The sequence below is a fragment of the Lates calcarifer genome, linkage group LG21 (genome assembly GCF_001640805.2).
Source record: "Lates calcarifer isolate ASB-BC8 linkage group LG21, TLL_Latcal_v3, whole genome shotgun sequence".
In the NCBI taxonomy this organism is placed as follows: Eukaryota; Metazoa; Chordata; class Actinopteri; family Centropomidae; genus Lates; species Lates calcarifer.
This window is the reverse complement of record NC_066853.1, coordinates 17,605,674-17,630,970: the sequence shown is the minus strand read 5'-3', so window position 1 is coordinate 17,630,970 and position 25,297 is coordinate 17,605,674. Positions and strand designations below refer to the sequence as shown.

Here is a 25,297-nt window from a genome sequence, read left to right as displayed (position 1 = left end):
GCAGAGGGAGAAAAAAATATCAGTCTTGTATCAGGTAAGGTAAGAAATACCAGTATCAGAAGAATTGTACATTTCTTAAAGTTTAATTTCTTTGTCAGCCTGTTACATCATCAGTAGCCAAAAAGTTCTTTTAGCCATGTCTAGATATAGGTGTCCCACATAAAAAAAGATTAAAACTGTCCTTTTCCAATAAGATGGCTGATCTGCTGTCATTGACTACACTGAAAATGCTGCCATTTGAAAGATCAGATCCTGGAAGGTAATACAAGATCTGCCATGGTCTGCCATGCTCATAAATTTGTAGCAAGAAAATTCTGTACAGCTCCTTGTTAAGTTGACTTCAGGCATAGCTCACTTTTGCAGCTTATTTCCCATATGACACCTTTCCCTCATTGCTCCCAAGCCTACTATATAATCTTGTAGCATTGAAAGCAGCAGCAGTCTAGTAACTCAGCACCATAGCAACTCAGATTGTTTTTTTGCAACCTTGTAAGCGATAAAAAAAGAAGGACAGAGAAACCATGGATATCCAAAACCCATCCAGAGGACCAGGATCTGGACATGCCAGGCATAGTTACCTGAAACACTGTCAACATATGATATTAAATTAAATGATAAGGCTGTTATCATTTTGTATTATAAACAAATCTCATGAATAAAAAAAAAACCTCAATGTCAGTCCATCTTTCAGTGCTTTCTTCCTTACTCCCCTCTTGACAGTGCCTCAAAGCCCATTTCCCCCTACTGAAGAGATAAATCTTTAAAAATGAGTCACAAATATATAGGTGAGTAGTAATATTTTTGTTTTTTAAATGGTGGGCACTGTAGTTTTTAACAAATGTTACTCAAACAGAAGTTAGCAATGTGTTGGGGAGTGTTTGTACAGCTGCATATTAATGAACTTTCAGTGCTCAAGTAACAGTTCACAGTAGCATCATGGTTCCCATGTTTATTTAGTGTCACATTTGTTTAAGAGTACAGCTGTTTAATTTTGCTTGCAGAAAGACTACTGGAACCAGCTGAGTCAACAACAACTTATAACTTCAGTTCTTACTGCTTAATTACCATAAACTAGCCAAGCACAGCACTCCAGCTCAAGCCCCATTCAACTGCCTTAACAATTTGCACAGTTTTACTGGAGCTATGTTTTGTTTATAGCCAAAACTTTAAGGCATTAATTATCAGTACCAGGGTGAAAAACAGAGAATGAAGAAGTAGAATTATCTGAATTAAAATTGTGACGAAAACGTATTGGTTATAAACATAAATATAAGTCAAAGTATTCTTATTATCCTACAGAAATGTTTTAAATGAGACCTAGTGCTGCCTCTCAGTGAGCATTGACAGACCATCAGAGTGCTCGAAGCAGTGTTTGAATTAAAAAATGTTTTTTCGAGATGTAGCATTTGCAATATCTTGGCCATTTTGTGCTTTGTTCTGCCTGTGAACATTACCCAGCAACAGAACTGAAGTCCTTGTATCACTCACATTGCTGAGTGTAATAGGCTAAACAAAACTCAAACCTGAGATGCTCTGACTTGATACACTTACCCATGTTTCATGTAAATGATGGTTTAATGCAAGGCAGAAGTTAACAAGTTAGCATGAACTACCTGCTGGCACTCCTCTATTTGCCAGATGGTGGATTCACCTGGGTAAACAGATTTGCTGAGTCTGATTGTGTTATCCTGGTGTGAGGACCCACTGAGACACAGGTGGCAGGAAAGAAAATTGTGTGTTTGATCTGTGGCATCGGTGTTAACCTGCATTAAAGGAGGAGGAATTTGTCATGATGTTAAGCCTCCAAACAATCACATTTGGGATAAGGTGTTTAATCTTCAGCAGTTATATCTTGAATGTCTATAACATGTCAGTAAATATATAGTGTGAGCAGTATGTAAGCAAAGCAGCAGCAGCTTCTGTTCTGTGTGATGTGTCATTTATTAAAATTAGTTAGAGTCTTTCACATTGATTGTCTGCCAATTGATTGTCTGTACATGGCTAGTCACAGGTTTGTTGTCCTGAAGTAAATGGAGTGAGTGATTATGGCAGTGTTCGGATATGTGAGAGGCATTTTCAAATCATCTGTGATGGCTGAATGTGTCAAGCTTTTAGGAAGCCAGGAGTATGAAGATAAAGTGAACGCATGATGACAGGAAGCAATACCTGTTGTGTACAGTCCGTTTTCGATTCTGCAAAGTTTGTGTTTATCGCCTCCTGTCATTTGTGAGAGCAGATTCCTTAACTTGTTAGAGACAGCCTCTTATTGTAGGGCTGTCAAGATTTTATTGTAATATATAATTATGTGCTTGTATGTAATTTCTTTTATAATGTATTTTGAATCTTGAGAGATACAGAATGCTTTTAAACGAGGAAAGCAACAGTAATGTCAGGCATTATAGAGGAGTAAAAGTCAAGTAATGGATAATGGAGATAAAACAGGTCAAATTAAATGGACATGAGTCTATGACATTATGAATAATTCATTTCAGCCAATCGCCTTAAAATGTATTTTTTTCCCTGCGTCTCTTATACAGGAAGTCCAACAATAACTGTCAAGTGACAGTTCAGTAGCTTTGTATAGCTTTAATTTATATACCTGAGGGAAATTTAGTCTAGGTTTGAACTAAATACACATAGTTACCATCTGACCCTACCATTTCTTTAAACAATAGTTTCTAACATAAACTGTAAACTGGGTGCAGGTGCTAGAACAGGTATAGGGTGCAAGTGTATGTGGGTGTGACCAAGGAATTTTTGTCAGTTTTGGTAAAATGTCCAAGTGTCTATGGATATTTCAATATTTTTTGACCATAGGAATGCATTATAACTGACAAAATTCAAGCTGACAACAGATACTGTTCTTACTGATGATCACTATAACTGTGAGTTTGTGCTTCAGCTTACATCCCCTATTACAGCTCCATATTAATATAACTTGTGTTATAACTTGTTGATTGTTAGAAGAACAAAAACAGGAGACTGTGTACATTCAAAACAGATACATTTTTCTTGCAACAACAACAATGAAACATCTCTATATAACTGGATTTTTCTGTAGGTTTAATAATATTTAAAGGTCTATCCCTAATATTAAATGTGGAAATAATCTCATTACTTTGATATGTAGAGTTAAAACAATAAGATGAAACTTGAGCCTGTGTAGAGAGCTGTTGAGAACCAGTGTTCTTATTGCAGGTGTATTGCAGGTGTTCATTGTTTTTTTTTGCATTATCACTGCCTACACACAGAGTTAAGTCTCCCCATAATAGATGTCAGAAAAAAAGTATATTTTGACTATTAAGATTTTCAGCTGGATTCTCTGTGACCTTAGGCCATCTTAACATTGTATAAATGCTTACAGAAGCATCCACTTTCATTGTTCATTAATTGCCTAATTACTTCCCAACTGTCGTCGTTTCAAATGATGGCTTACTGACCGAGAGGGCAAGTCTCCCAGCTGGTGTTTGAAAACAACCTATTAATCCTTTGTCACAGCAATGTTATGAACTTGCTGGCATTAGCAAACCATTCAACTCTCTTCATAACTTGAGTGTTTTCCAAAATGCTAATTGTAGAGTATATATAGACAAGTCAAGTGAGCTTGTTACTATAGACACTGTTGGTTAATTAGAAACATTGCTGAGTATAAAACAGTACAATTCAACAGCACAGCAAACTACAGCTGAACAATGAATCAGCAACTCTGTAAAAATTTCAGCAAAAACTGAACATTCTACCCTTAATGTGATTTATTGCAGGGCTGTTGTATTAAACAGCATTAGCTTTAGTTACATAAACTTTAAACTACTAAACTAAATATATTTTCAATATATATTTTAATATACACTCGGTACATTTATATATAGTACACTTTCAAAAATACAAATTAAAAAAATAAATTAAATTGTTGCCTGTGGAGTTGGATGAATGATTCACACAATTCAGTCCAGATATGCTATACCATTTCCATAGGTTTTAACTGGGAAAGTGGTGACAGAGCTATATTTGACAACAAAGGAAAAATTCAGGAAAGCCACTAGAGAAGCAGTCAACAGTGATAAGTGGACATCAGGACTAACTTAGTCGTTATCACTGTCATTGATTAACTGGTGACTGGCAAGTGAAGTTTTTTGATCTATAAACTAGAGCAATTGACCAATGCTCCACAGATGAATGTGAATGAGCTGTTTTGCACTTTTGCAGGTGAGTGACAGATTTGGTATTTGTAACTGATAACGCTGCAAACAGCATTACCAACAGCACAGTGGAGCACTCTTACTCTAGAATATGTAAGCGTTTGTAGAGATATTGGTCTGTCTCTACAAACACACTATTGGACATTCTCTGTGGTCAGTTAAGTAGGAAACAGTCATAAGTTCAGATGGCAGTTAATGAATTTTTGCAGCTAAATGTATCTATTCTTGTTTTTGTGAATTTGAATTTTTATCTGCAAGTTTTTAAATTTTTTACAGAGTGATTTTATTTTTGATTGAGAATATGAATGATGACTCCATTGTTATCTCAAAGCTACACTGTTCTCATTATTGTATTCCATTATTCCCTCACTTGTAAGTCATTTGGATAAGGTGTCTGCCAAATGGGTAAATGTAAATGTATTTTATTTTCATATAGGCAGAAAACTATAACATGATTATAACATAACTATAACATGTTTACAGATTGTTAAACAGCTTCTTTATTTCATTTTTTTATTTCAGTAAAAAAGCTGTGCACTGCCTTACCCTTTTTTTCTGTTTCATTTGTTCAGTCAGACAGAGACCTTCATCTAGACCAATTGGCTTAACTGCCAGTTATGTCTCTTATTGCTGTTTACTGGACAAAAAAAAACAAAAAACAAAACACGAGTGAATCATTTGGGACACAGTGCACTGAAGTAAGGGCCAGGAAATACAGTTTCTTTTTTATGGTTATTGAATGTAGAATTGATTCTGAATGCAATTATCAGATTCCCACAGATTCCCACCTCTACTCATCTTTCATTTCATATCTGTGTGCAAAACTTGCATATTATAATCAGTACAGAAGTAAAGAATAGTGAAGGGAAATGCTTTTCAATGCGAGCGCCTGTGCATATAAATCCTAATTTGAGAGTCAGCAAGACTTAGGTACACAGCTGGGACCTTTGAAGTGAAAGGCTTAACAGTGTCATGAACAAAACCATTTTTTTCTATGCTTATCCATAGCACAGGTGTCAAAGACATTCTATTGTGACAGGACATAGCAAGCTGTAGAGTAATGGATATGCATATTTGGGCACTTACATATCTCCTCTGTTAAGTCTGTAAACACTTTAGAACAATTGTGTTTCTCCCTGGCATCTCGACATTTCCCAAAAATGTATTTTGGCATAAAAAATTTAGAACAATGTGTTCTGATCACAAACCTTTCAAATACCTAACACCCTTTAAAATTTTAGACCCAGTTAATTGAAACTGCATGGAGATTTGAAGCAGTGCTCACTCTCAAAAAGGATTTACTGTGGCAGCATAGCAACCACTTGAACACCACCATGTGTGAGATGATAATCACTCTTGTGTCCTTGTGTCCTCTGTTGTTGTTACATGTTGCTCATTAAAGCTGCTTAGTGTGGGGCCAGGCCACAGCTGTACGTGTGCGGCCATATGCAGGGATCCTCCTGTCCTTTCTCCTGTTTGACACATAAGCTCTGCTGGTGCCAGATGAGCTCTCAGTGACAGCTGGATGTAGGCCGGTCAATCCTCACGGGTTCACCTGTCAGCCTGTGTTTCTCTTTGCCTTCTAAAGCAACGCTGACACTTCCCCGGTCCCTCTCCTATACTCCTCTGCTGTCACTCTTTCTCCTCTCCTTCACCTTCTCACTGACTCAGTGACTCCTATCACCAGTACAGGGTTAATCATATAGCTGCTTGGCCAGGGAACTTGTCTTTCCAACGTACCAGATCATCCTTCAGTATTTATTGGTCTCATCTGTGTCCTTACTTCTTCTCATCCAGGACACTCTCCTCATCTCACTGTTACTGTAAGGCTTTATATCTCTAGTTTTACAGCTGGGCGCCGTCTTAGCACACAGGATGTTCACGCTGCCTTCAGATTCCCTCATTTCATTTCTGCCCCAACTTTTATTAAACAATCATCAACATACAGTATAGTAATTAATTCATACACAGCATGGCTTGCAGAATATTTTAGGGAAGCACTAATTTGTACAAGAACACCCTTACCCAACAGTGGCCAGGTTATAGCTATTTATGGGATAGGCCACATTGAGTCTCAAATTCACTGGCTTATAGGTCTCACAGTCAAATATCCATTAAGACAGTGTTAACACTGTTGAAACAGCCAAACCTGTATAAAACTGACAAAGCAATTATAAATGCCTCATTTGATTACATTCTAAACTTTACCCTTAAAAAAGAAACACGAAACAGTAAAGGATAACAGATAATCATTTAATGGTCTAATAAATATTTGCTACATATTCTGTTAGGCATAATATTTGTCATCCTATTGAATTTGTAATTATTTCAGCATTGGAGCATATTTTGTCTGCCAAGTCTCAATGTTTTTCATTTCAACTTATTACCTAACATAATGTCATAATGTATACCTTTCTTTTGTGTCCCTCTAGTGGTTGATTTTAAAAAAAAGGCTTCAGGCTTGCTTGATATTCTTTCACCTTGGGACAACAAAATATACAGTTTCAGTTTTGTAATCAGTCAGGTCCATTGCAAAGGTTTTTCCACTGCAATCTGCCAGGCTTTCAAGCTTTGCTGTTTTGCATATTTTTCAGCAAAATAAGATGTGTATTGGAACCCCCTCTGGCTATGTACTAACTTCAGTGCAAACTGAACGACAAACAAAGTAAAGCCTATAGGCAAAATAGTTTATCACTAATGGACTAAGAGTGTGGGTTTGATGGCCCGTGAAAGATGAGAAGTTTTAAACTTGGATTATGAACCCTTGCACTAAAAAAAGAAAAAAAAAAGAGCATAGGCAGCTATTTCCAAAAGCAACAATGTAATACCTGGTCAGCACAAGAGCAGGGAAATTAAGTCAATTTCTGTTGTGTTTCATTAGAGAATATTAAATATGAGTCAGAGTCATGCTCTGTGTCTTCAAGAAGGCTGCATTTCTTTGAGTTTTTTTTAGAGCCTCTTAGTGGTCAAATCTCAAATATAATTGTAATATAACTGTAATAATAATTTTGAATTAAACTACTGTAAATTAAGGTTTTACAGTAACAGTAACAGTCTCCCATTTGCTTTCTAGGTCTGGTTGGATTTAATGCCCCAGTTGGCAACCGCTTGTCATGTTTTTGTCTTGCTGCTGTTGCATCTATTTAATCAGGCAGACATGACAGACAATGAAAGAAGTGTTGAGTGTTGTCAGCATCATAGAATAACAGAATATCAATTAAGGCAGCTTTAATAATACTGAAACAGCTGAACCCAGTACAGAACAGACCACTGGCAAGCAATTATAAAAGTTACTGATGGATGTGTGGTATGACACCACACAATAGGGCTATTGTTAAACACTTACTTCATTATTTAAAATAAAAAAAAAAAGTCACTGAAACAGTAAATAGTAACAGACTTTAATGCTTGTATAAATCTAATGTACATGTGGCACATGTTTTGTTAGGAATGATTGCATGCATGATCTTTTTCATCATATTGGATTTGCTATTGTTTCATGTGACCATCGGAGCATATTTCATCTGTCGTGTCTCACTGTTTTTCATTTGATTTTTTACCTAACATAATGTCATAATAATTAATCAGCCTAGCTTTTTCAGCTTAATTTGAGTAATTGCTTTTCTGTATGTGAACAAACAATATATGGGCATGCCATTTATCAACAAAATCTGCTGTGGGTATTAAAGTTCAAATAACAACAGCATGCGAATAATAAACGATGCCAGCGTTGTTTAAGAAGTCTCACTGTTTCAAAAGAAACCAAGAGGAAAAATGTTGCTTTCATTTACACATCTTAACTATTATATACATACATGCAAACAGATGCATTGATGCATGGCCTCTGGGCAATGTGTAGTTGATGTAGAGCACCTCAGTATGTACAATATGCCAGTATTGTATGTTCTGTACTTTGCTTTGAGAAGCATTTTAATTTCCGTATTAAAACAATGTACAACAAACACATACCTTTTATCCAATACTTACTATAACCACACATCTGTATATTAAACATTAAATAAGTACACATTTGCACCTTCATTATTTATGCTTTCTGAATTTCTGAAGACTGATGCAACAGAAATTATCAAACTTTTTTGAGAATATTCACTTAATTGTATCAGTTACACTAAGATGCACTTGTCAGATAGAGTGTTCCACCTCTCATATCACTCTGTCTCAAGCTCATCTTCGATTTCTCAGCTTGTAGCCTGGTATTAATGCTAATGGCTTGCTGTATCAGTGGGGACAGTAAAGGTGATGGCTAGCCTGAGTGGACTTCTGTCCTGTATAAAACCCTATCTCCAGATGGGCCAAGAAAGATTTAGTGATGAGCGAAGGGGTCTTTTAAATGAGTGAGTGCTGGAAATGTGGAGACACATATCCACACCCAGCCATTTGGACTGGAATGGCAGAGGGGTGAGCACTGAGGTCCTGTCCATTTGGAAGACTGACAGCACAATCAGAGACGTCTTAATCACATCTGGTTGTCTCTTTAATCAAAAGAAGCACTATTGTTAAATGTTATGCCTCTGTCCATCAATGCACCAGTACATTTCTGTTAATAATTTGGCTAACCTTCAAGGAAAGTTCTTTCTATGAACACAGCAGGAAAGGCTTGAAGTTGATTTGCTGTCTACTTTATGATTTAGTTTGCAAAAATCATGAGGCAACATTTTAAAGTGCTGAAAAGGGGGTGATTATCTGGTTCACAGTTTTGAATATTTGATTCAGATGACATTGGAGATTTTGATGCATGAATATTTTTGTTATCATTAAAGTTACACAACATTTATTTGGTGCACCATTGGGCTTTGTAACAGAATCATGTTTTTTGGTTGTTTATTTTATTTGATTTTCTTTACAAGACCATTTGACATGTGCAATACATAATTTCAAAACTCTGCCTCAGAAAAAAAAAAAAACATCAAAATAACGTTTAATAATAATAATGTTTATTAAGTCAATTCAGAATAAGACAAATGATCTTGAAATTAGTACATAATGAGGTGATATTAGTCAGGTAAACATACATTATATGTTAATAATGTGAGATCTCTTACTTTCTGTCAATAGTTAGAAGTAACTTTCTCTACAACCTGAATCCTGGTCTATATGCTACCCCATTCTCTGTGGCAGTTACAGTCAGCTTAACTAAATGTGCCCTGTAGGATATCCTTTGAAACAAGCAAACGAATTTTGAATGTTATGAAGTGTAATTCAGAGTTTGCTTCTGTGGCATACAGCACCAGAAAGCTGCCTCTGCACTGATCAGTTAACAGCAATGTGCTGGCACTGTGATTTTCTTTCCACTCACTTACAGTGCACTCATTTCCACTGGATTTCATTAATCTTTCTAACTGTTGTGACCTCTCAACCTTGGACAAGGCTGGGGTTCTGAACACCTGCCTGCTTCCTAGCTGACTACCCAGAGCTGTAGTACTTGAAGCTCCCTCCTGAATGTCAGCTGACAGAGTAGTTCAATCATTGCAGTTAATAGAAAGATTTCTCTGTCTGTAGGGCTTGATACCTCATGAGAACATAAATTCTTAATACAAAATTGATCCACAGAATCAATCGTCACCAATCAGTACATTGCAGCGTGACACTGGTCCCCCGGGTTTAGATGTATATTTTATCCCCCTCTCTCTTTCTTGCTTCCACTCTCTGTGGTATAATGCATTGATATTATGTTGTAGGAGAAAGGTTGTTTTAACTTGTAGAAACATGTTGACATCTCTGTACAGTAAGGTGAGGTTCATCCGGGGACAAACACACAGCACAGACTCATGATGAGCGTCGGCTTGCAGCCAGCTATGACCAGGTGACAAGCAATTTATCTCCAAAACATTCATATTCAGCCTTGCATCAACACTGCAATCCATGTGATGAATGTGGTCAGCTTTGTATCTGGCAGTTTCTTCCTGTGGATGGGATTTATGGACTAAGTTGTAGTTGTTTGTACAGAATCAAGTTTATATTTTTATATGTATAAGCTTTAAAAAAAAAATAGAATGGCAGTCAGTAGAGCACATAGAGCACATATCTCTGCCAAGGCCAAACACTCCTATACATTTGTGGAGCTCTGCCCTGTCTTGCAATGAAAAGGATAAAGTCCAGGACCTGCCCCTTTGAGGGAATCCACACCAAAATTTAATGGGTCCTTCTCTGGCGCATGCCTCATGGCTCAACTGAGTTTGGTGTTCACAGGAGTTATTGTCTTAGTAGTTAAGGACCTGTGGGTTGTTAACCCGAGCTGCCACTAATGTAAGCTTGTTTCTAGATGCTCAGCTTGTTTTTAGGTTAGGATTCCTTCAGTGTTCATTGTTCAGGAGGTTTTTACTGGGAGTCGCGGTTTCATATTTTAAAAAACAATGTTTCTCTGTGACATGGACAGGGGACATTGAGAGCGGCTGTTCGCTCAGCGTGTTTCTCTGATTACTGAAGATCCTGTTTTAATCAAGTTTTAATGTCCGGGCATCTGGCTATCAATCGGTGCTTATGGAAAACTCTGTGAATTTATTGTACCAGAATGCTCATGTGACACCAAATGACAGGAACAAATAACAAATAGCTTTGGTGACTTAAATGATTTAGCAGCTACAGCTCTTAAAAAGAATCTGATTAAAGCCAAGAAAGTAGCAATAACAACTGATGCATGGACAGTCAGATTTTTTTTTTCTTTTTTGTCACTGGTTCACAGGTTCTGTGCTTTAGATTCTCAGCACAGATTAGAGACACACCGCTGAGAACTAGTCTGAGGTGTGTTGTTGATGAGTCGAGCTTGGGAGGTAAAGTTAGTGCATCTGTACACTACAGTGCAAAACTCGACATGACAGGATATTATTAGTTTGGTTTGGGTGAAGGGCACGTGTTAATGATGACGTCACAACTAATCGACTTAAATTGTCTCGATTAATCAACTTCATAAAAGTAATTAAAATGCCCATCCATAAAAAATATAGTCCAACAATAACAACACAAATGTAAAAACCCACTTCCACGCTTTGCAGGTGAGTTCCAACCGACTTTCTGCAACCTTCAAGTTGGACTCATAAAAGCTGGCTAACTGTCACCCCTGTCAGCACAGTCTGAGAGGTGGACGAGACATGTCATCCCGACAAAATTTAAAATGTGTTTTGAGGCCCACTAGCTGAGTGGCTGCCACTCTTTCTCATCCCCAGGCAGATTTAATGCCCAACACTACTCCCGAGAGCAATGGGCCCACCCCAGCACATCAAGGGGTGTATTTCTCACTATGGTCTCTCCATCTCTCTCGCTCTCTCTGTCTATGTGAAGGGACCCAGGTGGGGGTATTGTCATTGTGGAGCTGAACCTTGAATTCCCTCTTGAATGTTTCTAAAGGTCAGTGGTTTGACCTCTTGACTTCCTGTTGAATGCATCTGAATAGGAAAGATGTGCTAGGAATTTGTTTGCCACTGGTACACAGGAACCAACACTAGGTCATGATAAACTGTGTGTGCCTCAGTAATTGTGGTGCTGCTTAAATCATAACTAAATAGGATCAGTTCATATCTTAAATAACTCATATCTTAAATAACTGTGAAAATATTTGATACCTACTGCATTTAAGAGGGATTTACATCAATTGACAGTTTATTGCAAATGGATATACATATATACAGGTAGATTTGGCTGAAAAGGCTCTGTTCTGCTCTGTAGGAATCTGAGCAGCAACAAATACTCTGCTGGAGAACTACTCTACCCTTAACAAACACAAACACATATAAACATTACATATCAGAAAAGTCAGAAATCCCAAACACTAGGAAAAGAGCTGCAGCTGCAAATAGGGCTGACATTACAATATTTGCAGAGTAGCCAGTGAGTGCCAAGTTAAAAGGGCCATGTACACCAGTGTGAGTATGGTTGAATGTTACCTACCAAGCAGCCGATGAATGAATGAGTGATGATGACGATATATAATAGCTGAAGAAAGTGTAACTTCAATTCTCTGCATAAACTAATACAGTGTTACATATTAGTGCTAAAAAGGTTAACTGCGTAATTTATCAGTCAATCAAAAAAATGAATGAATCCCCACTAATTTTAATGTGTGGGAATATTAAGATCTACTTTTTTCTGTTTTTTATTGATGTAAAGTGAATATTTTTAGGTTTTGAATGGCTATCTTTACAAGATATGTTAAGGATTAAATGTTTCAATGATTAAAAAATGAATATTATCCATATTTATGCTTTATTGTTAGGTGACCGCTAATGTAGTAATTTTGGCAGAAGCAAAAGGGGAAGACAGGTGACTTATTATAAAGAGTGATCAACTTTGCATTAGTGGGAAGTTTGGGTGGATGGATAGGTACACAAAACACAGGATTTTGAAATGGGAGACAATTGTTAATGATAGTTTGAAACCATTTGTCATCAATGTTTGTTTTATCCCTGACTTTTGATGTCAAAGGTATTCTTACCTTGAAGAAATACTTGAGGGAAAAAAAAGTAGTTTTGAGCCCAAAAGGAACTAAAAAATGCAAAAAATAAACGTAACAACACATCTGTTATTGTAAACCTGGTCAATGAAGGTCAACTAGGCCACAAGGGCACTGATGCTCCAATGGGTCAATTGACAAACTGTACTGTCATTCAGGTTGCAGGACTTGTTGGCCCTACCCCATACTGTGCACCTTATTACTGAAGCTCAAAGCTGAGATCCTTAACTTTGTGTATACTGTCATTCTCTCCAGCAGCAAGACATCATTTCAATTTCATGAATATCATGAAGTTGTTGTGGCAGTTGTGTGGAAACCCACTGTTTCTTTACATCAGCCAACACAAAACTTATGCATCAGCCAACACAAAAATATACCCGCTAACGAAGTATGTTACTGCTGGGCTTATGCTGTTGACTTAGATACATGGTAATACAAGCATGGTTTGAAACACACAATTCAGTGGTAGAATATGAATATACAATATGAACAGTTTACTGGTATTTATCAGTCACATGCTAAACCAGTGAGTTAAAAGTGGACAGATCTTCAGTATGCCCCCTGTATGTCCCAATAAGTAAATAGTAATAAGCTACATTTTGTTGTCCATATGAAAAGTGATCTATTTTCTGGAAGAGAGCAAAGGAGCGCAGGGGAAAACGAATATCATTATGGAAACACCTGACTTCAGCTGAGTGCACTTCTCTCCTGCTGTTATTTCTGCGTAGTCATATTTTGAACTGGATATAGGGGGGTAAATTTCATATTGACTGGCTTATTATGCTCATTCAATTTGCAGTGATCAAAAGTGTTACTGAAATGGAAGGACGAGCTGTAGGCTTGGGTGACTGTATGGATGCTGGGCTGGCAGCTCCAATAAAGCCTGAGGGGGCTCAAGTCTACCTGGAAGTGTCTGGGAGATGATGTGATTGTTGCTGATGATATGGGGTAATGGATGTGTATAGCTTTCAATCTGCCGGCAGTCTCTCCTACTCCTCTGCCTGTAGCCCAGGATCTCATTTTGTAAACACCTACAGAAAGTTAGTCTGAGAGACTTGGTGTCTCACTACATCCCTCTGATTAAACAGCACTCCCACAATGCTTTGTGTGTTTTATAATGAGAGCTTCTTTTGCTGATCCCAGACTGCCTTTTGGCATTTCTGCCACAGTTATTTTGTGTTTGATAATAAATAACCTCAGTCGAGTTAGTTTATATTCTTAGAGCAAACAAGCCTCTGGATGGTATACAGCTGATGATCGATTGGCCAACAGTCTAGTAGTTTGCAAATGTACAGTATTCAAATGAATGAGACTGTGCAACAGCCTGAAGCTAAACTGAGGTAATGATTTATGTCTAGTGGCACATCGACTTCAGATAAGTACAGCCCATTTCTCACCTTTCCATAACATTACCTATTATGGTTCTTTTCTACTTGATGCACCAGTGTTTGATAGAGAATATGTGATGTGCTGTGTTGTTCAGAGCATGAACTTTTGAGTGACAGAGGGTAAAGGATGTAATGGTGTAATTTGTGTAGGGCTGAAACCAATTACTGGTGCATTCATAATTATTAATAACTTAAAAATACTGATCTAAATTACATCAAAATGACAGTTTCTGCATGAAATTTAATTATTGATATTCTGTATTCAGATTTGACACTGTGCAATAAAAGGAAAATAAAATAGGAGCCAAAACTGATGCTTAATGTCAGGTTATGCTTACTTTCAACATGGATCATAATGATTCATGATGAGTTGGAGTAGTGCTTTCCTTATGGTCAAATGAAAGTTCAACATGATGCTTGTTTAGATGCTTATGATATCAGGGTTTATATGTTTACCTGACCACCATGTTCGAATTTGACAAATGTCGCCAGCAGATGAATAAATTTTACAGAAACTGAATCTGCCCTGTGTCTGTCAGTCTGTAAAACTCTAATGGTAACTCAGCAGCCAAAGCAGAGAAATCAGAGGTATAATTAAGGGGCCTTCAGATATTTTTATCATTGGTAATGTCATATTTATCGGTAGTTTTTCATTTCTGTCATAAGCAGACAACCATGTTTGGATGTTATTACAATTAATTTTGAGGATAATTAATAAGTAAAGCTAACCACAGGTGTATAGTATCTCTGCCACATCTGTGGTTTTGCTTCCTGGGTCAGTTTTGCTGAACTACACAGCTCGTTAGAGGGTGGAGACTGTGACATTGCTGCACTGTTTCTACCAGGCCACATCATCACAGGCTGGTGAATTTATGCACAGGCTTGTCCTTAGCCAGCACAGCCCATGGGCTAACTCAGCACCATGGCAGCTTTCAGGTTGAAATGGCTCTAAAGGTTTATTTGGCATTTTTATTTCCCCCCTGCTTTCATCATTCCCCCTTTTTCCCTTTTACATTTTGGATGGTGTAGTTAGTACTACATACTGCATTGTTACTGAACATCTCTGTTGTGATAGTCACCAAAAATGTAACTCCTGAAATGCTGAGCTTAAATGGGCAAATGCATATAAACATCTTTATTTCCTAGAACATTTGGAAAACTTAAAACTTAATTATTGGATCTTGCCTTGTGGTCATATTACTGTTATGTAGAGTTTATTTATTTCTCACAGTCTTTGCCACAGCTGTAATCTGTGATAGTTTTTTGATGACAATGATCTGCCATTAAAATGTGACTTAAGCCATCTGTATGTCACTGTCATTTTCATCATTCAGCATCTTGCAGTACTTCATGATGTGAAGTGAATAATTAGAAACCAGTATTGCTACATTCTACTAATGCGTGCTGCCAGAAAACAGAGATTCAGTTCTGCAGACCACAGCCGAGTGTGTAATTGAGATTTTATAGTGTGTTGAGATATGAGAGAGAGACAGAGCGAGAGTTGAGAGCTGGGACTGTTGAAACCTGTTATTTAATTGAGTGTGTGATATAGAGCGTACAGTGCTTTTGGTCTGAAGAGCTGCTGACCTTCACCAGTGAGACCAATGATCAGGTGAAACTCTTCAGTCGAAGTGGGGATAGGAGCACTGTCCACATGTGTCCATGTAATGTTCCCCTCCATCCCACTAATGGAGACAAGAGTAGCATTAAATTGATTATTTTCCTCACAGTTTCATAATGCACTTGAATCGTAGCACAGTCTGTGCATTGTGATTGTAAACAAACATGGTCTATGCTGTAATGGCTCATAGTGGGGTACAAATAATGTCTGTATCACACATCTGTCTGGTTGCCACATTTCCCCAGAACTATAACATTACTTCTGCCTTGCTTTCTTGGGACTTTTATTCTGTAGACACACTCCCACTGTGATCAGATCTTCATATCTTTATATATAACTTTCACCAACTCAGCTAATGAATAGGGTTTTAATGCATCTTATTCTGTGCTGTAAGTTCAAATCAAGCGATTTGGTAAGAAAAAGTATTTAAAGCATCTTATTAATATCTTACACATTTTGCCACTACGGTATAATACCAATCCTAGCATCGTGGTCTGTGTGTGCCTGGCTTTCAAGTGGCTACAGCATTGCTACAATTGTTACAAATGCAGTATTACATGTACTATTGTCTGTAGTATTATCATGGCTATTATGTAAAATATGGGTAATCCTTAGACACCTAGTGCATGCCGCACATGATGGATAAAATAGTAAATAACACCACTTAGTATATTTTTGGTATTTTGAATAATGTAAAATAATAAATATGTATATGGGTGATTGGGTAGTTTAATATGAATTTATTAACCCTCATTTTCTTTAATAAAATTCTGTGTGGTTTAAAACCTAATCTGTACTACAGTTTTTGAGAAGGCTCAATCTTTAATTAGCTTATTGATGTGTGATGTCAGTGGTCTCAGCATGAGTCATTAAAATGATATTCAAAATGATATTATTGAAAACATCAGTGAGCACCTGGAGGCTACCAATTAGAATTTTTAAACACTTCAATAATCTACACTGTATACAACCACCTGTTATCACGTGACCTCAATGTATTGACAGCTGAGCAATCTCAGTGACAACTGAGCAGACTCTATCCTCATGAAGATACAGTTGAATACTCTGAAAAAGCTAGTAAGTGGACCTTGAGTTAAATTTACTTTCTGAAACACTGTAACATGTTCTTGTCTACACAGCAGCTCGCCCAGATTGTACCAGACTTAAACCATCTCTGTGATGTGTCTCTACCTCATATTAATATTAATGCCGTGTTTTATGTAATATTTCTGTCCGTTACTCAGGGATGTGGTCCCATTAATAAGGCTTTTTCCATTGCCAGTGAGCTGTTGAGGCAGAAAAAAAGTTGTTTGTGAAGGCAGACAATGTATTGATGAGTACAGAGACACAGAAAAAGCTCTGCACATGCTCGCAGTTTGGGTGGGTCTCAGAGATGGAGGAAAGCTTCAGGCTGGAGCCACGCTGCCACCAGAATACCATAAAAGCATGACACTGTTGCTTTTTTTAGAACCTGTTTCCAGTTTGCAATGCTCTATTAGACAAAATGTCCATCTGCCAATATATTCAGAATGCAGTATGGAGGTTATTAACATGCCCTTGGCAAAAAGGGTTTAGCTCTGTGGGGCAAGCATCTCCATAAATCGCTGCAGAGGCAGTTTTATTACAGGTTGTAAATAGAAGCCCCTGCCATATTTTATGACAGCCATCACTAACTCATTCTGATTCTTATTACCTCTCTGTTCTTTGACTTGCAGGACCATTCACAGACACATTCTGTGCACAAGTTTATGCGGTATAAAGGATTGATTGTGAAGGAATTTATTCCTGATGTAATTGCACCTTCAGCTTGTGCCACACTTTTGACTTCAATTGCTGTTTTCATGTACATTATAACGAGCCCAGCCTGTTTCTGAGTGGTTACATATAAAATTTACATATGGTTGCCTGTTCCAGCAATTTGATTGAAGAGCTGTTTATGGAGGTGCAGAACACAATACATTTCTGATTAGTTTACAAAATTAGATCATCCACATTGAGTTTGAAGGGAGAACATGCATTTGCTTTTTTGCAGATGGAGTAATTGTCGAATCGGAAATGATATATATATATATATATATATATATATAGTTCATTGCGTAGGCGTAGTTGTTTATGTAATTTTGTAATTAAGAATTGCCATGACCTTTAATCAAACTGGAGAATATTTATTAATGGACATTGCTTTACAGGCTGTTATGATTTCCAGTTTTCGCAGTGATCAGTCATCTGACAGCCAGGATCATATTTACTAATCATTTTCCACAAGCGCTGCCCTTTTCTAGTCTGGCTTGTTTACTTATTTGAATTGGCTGACAGAGCCATAATCAGCTTATGATCTTTAACATTTATTTGCCAAGAGCAATACTGGAAGCAGTGCTCTATTCAAGTACATTGCTTTTTCGACTGAAAATTTTGACTGAAAATTTAAACAAAAATACAAACAGAGAGACTGGCGTGGATATCTTAGCATTGATATATTTGTGATGTCAGTATTGGTGACTTGAAAATTCATAGAAAGTACAGTATTTATTTGCTAAGAAGAGAAAGGTTCCAACACTGATTATTTGATTGAAAGCTGCTGGGTTCTGATTCTGGTAAATTATAATTAGAACGTTAATCATTACCTAGAGGTTAGCAAGGCAGGAGAAATAATCATTTCAGTGCCACACAACAGTCATTTCAAGAGAGACAAACAACCAAATCTATTCCATTATGGACTTCCAAACTACCCTCCTGTCCTGTGCTGGGACACACATGGGCGGAGTGAATGGGGATGGATGGTTGGATTAGGAATGCCGGGAGCGAGTAGATTATCCAGTATCTGGGCAGGCAGATGCGCAGAGGAGAAAACGACAACACAAAGAGCCAGATCTCCATCAGGGGATCAATTCATGGTGCTCGCTCTGTCACTTCCTGTGAAAAAGCAAATTTCATGGTGTGTTTTCAAGAGGCTGGTGTCGGAAAAACATCAAGAAGACGATTTCTCTCTCTCCCTCTGTCTCGCCTCTTTCCACTCTTCTTGTTTTTCCCATCTGCTTCAGCTCTTTCTACTCCTATGCCCACTTTTTGGGCTGAGTGGTGAGATGTGCAATCGAACATGCATACATGCACGGTTATACTTAAGACACATGAACACACACATACATGCTGTAACCTATATTTGCTGAATATGGTAAATGCCTATGTGTAAATTTTTTAAGAGGTTTAGCCAGCGAGAGCTGGAATGAGTATTGCTGTTGGCTGAGTTTCTCAGCCCGGGGCCCCTTGCCTCACTCCCCCATTTCACCCAGTAGAGCTTCATCCTTATCGCTGTCCTGCACCCCATCACTGCTGAAGCTGGGCTCCTCTCCTGCTTGACCACATTTATCCAGGGGGCTCTTGTCTGGGGGTGATAAGCTGTCTGACTTACCAGTATGGATGTAGGGGTTCCCGTGTCCCTTCCACTTCACTCCACTCTACTCCTCTTTACTCCTTCCTCAGCAGTAGGAATTGTTCTGGTGACAGTAAACCTACTCAGCAATACTTCTCTGCATTTGTTTCTGTACATCTGCCTTGACTATCACATACTGCACAGGTTCCCCTCTCATCCCTCTTATCCTCACTCCTCCTTTGCTCTTCTTTTTCTGTACTACGACATTAAAAAGGCAGAAAGTATTTTGAAGCAAAAACAACTTTGAATGGTTAGTGTAATGGGCTCATAGGGACCTTAGACAAAGACACTGTGAATGCTAATTCCAGCTACACTTCACAAGATTTATGTCTGTGTGAACTAATTTTACATAAGAGGCAGCAAACATCAAAGTCTGTCTGTTTTATCCACTGATGACACATGCACAGTTTGTTTTTGGAACATCTGTACTGTTTTTCTGTTTTTGAACTCCAGAACTTTTTTCACATAATTGTTCAAATATCTGCTACAGATTCTACTGTTGTGTCATTTTGCTGCTTATGAAAAATATTGTGATGTGCACTACCTTTTAGAATAGTGGTGTGGTGTACATAAAATAACTCCCAGGTCTTTGATGTTGAAGTGCAGTGAATTCAGCACTCAGTGTGGGAGAAATAGTTTTACCTGTTAAAGTAAATGAATACTGTAGGGTAGTTGCAACAGTGCTACTGCCATTATAGCAACGCTTCTTATTTTCAAGGTTCTTGCTCTACACCCATGTCTTATGTAGGAGCACAGTCATGTGACACAGGCTGTAACAAGCTGTCGCTGTAGACCACATACCATTTAGCACAAGCAGCACCGCATACTCCATGTATTTTCAGGCCGTACTCCACTAACCACTTGCATCTAAGCTACTTGGTGCTTAGCTCTGCCAGCATCATTTAAATTTGGAGCCCAAGGTACCACACCAGGCTCTTTATATGGAAAAGGAATAATCTCTGAGTATTACTGTTTAACACAAAAAGCTCCAGGCTACTGATGAAAAACTCCTACTTAGAGGTGTAGACATGCAGCAAGATATATTGTAACATTAGGGTTTGAATTTAACTTGTCTGGTGCAGATTTGCTTTGTAATTTTATAACTCAATTAACAGGGGACTGTCATACTTAAGAATTATGTACTTTAGCTATGGTGTAATAGCCCAGAGAGAAGCAAACATTGTGCTTGTTTATCTGTCGTCGGAAATGTGTATTGCCAACAGATGCTCCTGCTGGTGTCTTAGAGAAAATACACATCTCTCTCCTCATGTGCAGAAAGCTTAATTATAGTTCCTGGTGTCGTTGCAGGTTGTTATGAAGGGGAAGCGAGATAGCGTGAAGGAATAGGAGAATTTGGGGGGGTGGCGGTGCAGGTAGGTAACGAGTTAAGATTATGTGTGGATTCAGGATATTAATTTGTGCTGTGTATAAAAAATTATGGACTTGATCATGGGTTTCCTCAGAAGCTGTAATTAGGACATTAAAGCCATGGTGTGTGTATGAGACAGCCTGTTCATACTCCCCACTTGTGAAGTACCTGTTTTATGAACTTAGGAGCATAACGACCTTGGAGCTTTGTCAGAGAACTGTGGCTGATAAACACTGTGCCTCGCATCCAAAAAACAGGCTCCTCCAAAATTATAGCAGCCAGTTATCAATTTGAATAAAGATATCTTCAAATAATTCATATGTTTAAATTGGTTTGGTGTTTTGGAGGAGCTTAATCTTTTAACATCAACATGTCAATTGGTGTGCAGTGGCTGATAACAGGTTAACAGATTTCTTAATGCACAAACTTGAAGGAGTTATAGTAGTTTGTTTTAGATGCAAATCTTTTCATAAATGGATATGTGACTGTTTTTCCCGTGTATAGAACTGATATGATCATAAACTAAAGAATCTGAAGATGCCACACTTGGCTATGGGAATGTAGTTGTAACTAATTTTGACCACTGCTCCAAATTTCTCCTCAGTGATTTTTCTTGACTTTCTTTGCACTGGTTCAGGGATATTTAGTACACTTTTTTGATCATGAGCTGTCACTACAGAGGGGGATGGGTCAAAAAGGGCGAACTCTACAATTTCCCCATCAGAGTGCTCCTCTGTGATCTCCTAGTCTCTTTTCCCACCCTCTCTTTGTCCTTCTCTCCTTGCTCCACTGCCCCTAGGAAAGCCTAACCCCCTTATGCAGTCCCCATGCAGATATTTTACAGATAAAGAGAATTGCCATAAATATGGACCCTGACTTTCCGCTGCCCCCTATGCTCACCAGCTACCTGTCATTCTTACCTGCCTATTTGTAGATTTACTACCATCAGACAGCCTCAGTCCAACACACCCTTGGAAACTCCTTTCTAGAGTGCAGAAGGTGGATTGTGCTCCACCTCCATTTCCTCTGCAGTGTGAAGATCTAAGCAAAAGACGGAGCGCAGAGGAATAAATTCCCCCTGAAACCTGGAGTGAGGAGGGCAGGAAATAATTCAGCAGCAGCTCCAGCAGCAGCATCGGCATCAACAGCGGTGGCAGCAGTGAGCGTGAGAGAGACGGAGAGAGAGGGAGTATGTGTGTGTGTGTGTGTGTGTGTGAGCTTGAGTGAGAGCGAGTTCCTATGCACTGTGCCGAGTGTAGCTGAGCCGTGCCGTCGCGTGGCAAGCTGTGTGTTCCCGTTTGGTTCCCATGCGCTCTGGTAAGGGAGAGCTTATAGAAGGGAGAGATGTGGCTTCACTCGGAGCTCCAGCATCAGTGAAGACCAGCACCCAGCCGGGGCATCACAGAGCAGTATGGTAGGACTGGAGACCCACTGCTGACACCAGCGTGACTGATGATGACAGCCCACGCGTGGGCTACCATGCGCCACAGCCGCGCCGTTCTAGGAGGAAACACAGCCATGTGAAAGTGACTCGGCTGCCAGCAACTCTTGGACATGTTTTCCAGGGCAAAGTCTGGATTTCTTTCTGTGTTTGAACTTGTTTTTTTTCTCTTGGTGCTGTCTGGCTGTCCCGAACTTACCTATCAGGCAAGGACTAAAGGCAGATGGAACAAGGGGGGTAAGTGATTATGGACAACCATGACTTACTAATGTTTATTTATTGATAAATTTGTCTTGTGACTCATTGAATTGCCCTGTACCTGGATATTTGTTAAATAATTTGAACATTTGATGGACATCTGCAGGTGATGTTGGGTAGAACAGGTACAATTTTGAATGACACATTCTCATCACAGATTGACCTTGCCTTTAAAACACTTTTGGATTTGGATGTTCTGTACCACCATATTTAAATATGTAAAATTCTGAACTTACACATAATGTTCTTACTCCTGGTGTACTTTTTTGTCTCTACAATTCTGACTCACTGGGGCAGCTGAGGTGTGTTCAAAGGAAGTCGATGTATTTTTGAACACAGAAGGAAGTGATGACCACTTACGTCCACTGAACTTTTCATTGCTAGCCAGTGTAGCAATGAAACAGTTAACAGTTTTGGTATGGTGGTATTGGTGTTTTTACCTTTTATTATCCTGCTCCTATCTGTTAGTGTTTTAAGGATCTATTTTGAAACCCGACCACCCTTTACACACCCTCCGGTGTGGCGGAGTGTGCTGCACGAGATCAAATTTATCCATGCACCCTGGAATGCTTGGTTGACAGGACATGCCACCAGTGTCTTAGAACTGTGATTTTTGGTTTAAAGACTTAGATCACCAGTCTTGAGGAGAGGTGTTAATAATTCATCTCAGCCCCTCCGTGGGAGCGGTCCTCTCGCCTCTCTTGTAGCATTTAATCCCCTTTGTCGGATTAAAGGAACCTCTAATCTTAGTGCTAGTGCTCAGTGAGAAGCCTGAAAGATGCTCCCTGCAGCCTATCGGCATTGTTAGCACTCGAGGCTCACGCTCAGTGGGATGCTTGTGTCTTCAAAGAGGCAGTGTCACAACCATGATCTATTTAATGATTCCTTGCCACTTTGCTTTTGCTCTTGTTCTGTTTCACCCACTCTCTACTTTGCATTTCTTCAAATACATCTCTTTTACACCTTCCTTGCACAATGTCAATGCACTCTCACCAAGATGCATCATTACTGCATCGAAGTTCTAACTTAATGGAATTCGCCCATGCTGTTAGATCCTATATAACACACTCTTAAATAGCGGATAATGAAAGAATTTCTCTTTTCATATCCAGTTCCTTTCTTACTTTAATTAGTTCATATGTGTGTAAATATTTTCATTTTCCAGACTGCTTTTTTCAATGAAACAACAACTTATGATAGAATGAAAACTTGCAGACTTTTGGAACTTTTAAGAACAACATACATTTTTAGCCCAATTTTTGATTCAGTCGAGATGATGAGTAAAATATTTTCATGATTGGAATTGGATGTGTTTGGTGCAAATATAAATCAGCAATCTGTAAACCAAGGGTAAAAACAGATACAGTATGAAATCAAAGCTATCACTGGCCTCTGGTGAAATGGAGGGCAGAGACCTCCCTCGGTGTAATTAGGCCATAGACTCTGTCCCTATCTGTGCACAGTTGAACAAATCATTCCACAGCCATCTGTGAATTGTAACCTTCCTTGTGTAATTATAGTTTTGTGGACACATTTTAGAAAGACTAATATTTTCCAGAGATTTCTGCATGGGTTGACAAATCTTTATGGGTGTGAGATATTGGGTGGGAATAACTAACATTTAATTTGTGTGCCAGCATTGTATCATTAGATTTCTCTCACCAGTGTTAATTTTCATTGACTGTAAATTACCATTCATTATCACATTTAGCAGTACGATATCCAAGCATGTGTACTTTGCCATTGCACGGTATAGACGGAATTACCAGTATTTTCCCTTCTGTCACTGCCTTGCTAAGAACACACTGGTAAGATGCATGCAGAATGCATAGATGTAAACCATCCTTTTTACTTACAGTATTATACATTATGTGGCAAGTTCCACATTATACATCTACAGTCTACACTCACCAAGCTCTTTATAAACTACTAATACTGGGTAGGGCCTCCCTTTGCTTCAGTTCCCCATGTCATGGATTCCACAAGATGTTGGAAACATTCCTTTGAGATCCTGGTCCATTTTGACATGATTTCATCAAATCGTTTCTGCAGCTTTTTCAGGTACATTTTCATGTTTTGAATCTCCATTCTACCACATCACAAAGTGTTCTATTGGATTCAGATCTGGTCCCTTTGGAGGTCACTGTAGTACACGGAACTGATGAACTGTTACGTTCATCAAAAAGTTTGAGACAGCTTTTGCTTTTTCACATGGTGCATTATCATGCTGGAAGGAGCTGTTAGAAGCTTGGTAAGCGAACAGGAGCAGAACTCAACGTGGTCTTCCACTGTTGTAGCCAATCTGTCTCAAGCTTTGTCAAGTTGTGCATTGTGAGATACTATTCTGCTCATCACAGTTGTAAAGAGTGGTTATCTTGAGTAACTGTAGCCTTTTGTCAGCTTGAACTAGTTTAGCTATTCTCCTTTGACCTCTCTCATCAAGGTGTTTCTATTTGCAGGACTCCCGCTCACTGGATGTTTTTTGTTTTTTTGCACCATTCTGAGTAAACACTGTTGCCAGGTGATCAGCAATTTCAGAAATACTCAAACCAGCCCCTATGGCATCAACAATCATGTCACGGTTAAAGTCACTGAGATCGCATTCTCCATTCTGATGTTTGATGTGAACATTAATCGAAGTTCCTGACCTGCATCCGCATGATTTTTGAATTGCACTGCTGTCACATGATTGCTGATTGGATAATTGAATATGCATGAATAAGCAGGTGTACAGGTGTTTTTCATAAACTTCATATGTTGCTTTCTCTAACTGTACTATGTGTGAGAAGTCAGAAATAAACAACATTATGCAGTGGAATCATCATTGCTGCATGCCAACATAAACACAAGCTGCACACAGTTTGAAAAGGTGGCTGTAGAAAGTTTGTATTTAACTGTGGTTCAAGGTCATGTGACAATGAATTCCAATACAGAAATGTTTCACCCCCCTTCTGCAGTCTAAATAGAATGATTCCCATCTCATCCTCCCTGAACTTGAAGCTCCGCTGAACATCACAGCTGCTTTCTATGTGAAACACATAAACTTTTACTGCCATCTCAAGTGATGAGTGTTTAAAAATATGGATATACAAAAGAAAGTGCTACATGTTGTAATCTCAGAGAT

General features: G+C 38.5%; 1 protein-coding gene across 1 annotated transcript in view; it reads left to right on the top strand.

Moving 5' to 3' along the window:
- Nucleotides 1–21,275: 21,275 nt before the first annotated feature.
- The window catches only part of LOC108876044 (roundabout homolog 2-like), a 257,671-nt gene continuing 253,649 nt past the window's right edge, over nt 21,276–25,297 (top strand). Inside the window, 1 exon segment of the mRNA XM_018665320.2 lies at nt 21,276–22,152. Coding sequence (XP_018520836.1) covers nt 22,029–22,152 — 124 coding nt within the window. The 5' untranslated portion in view covers nt 21,276–22,028.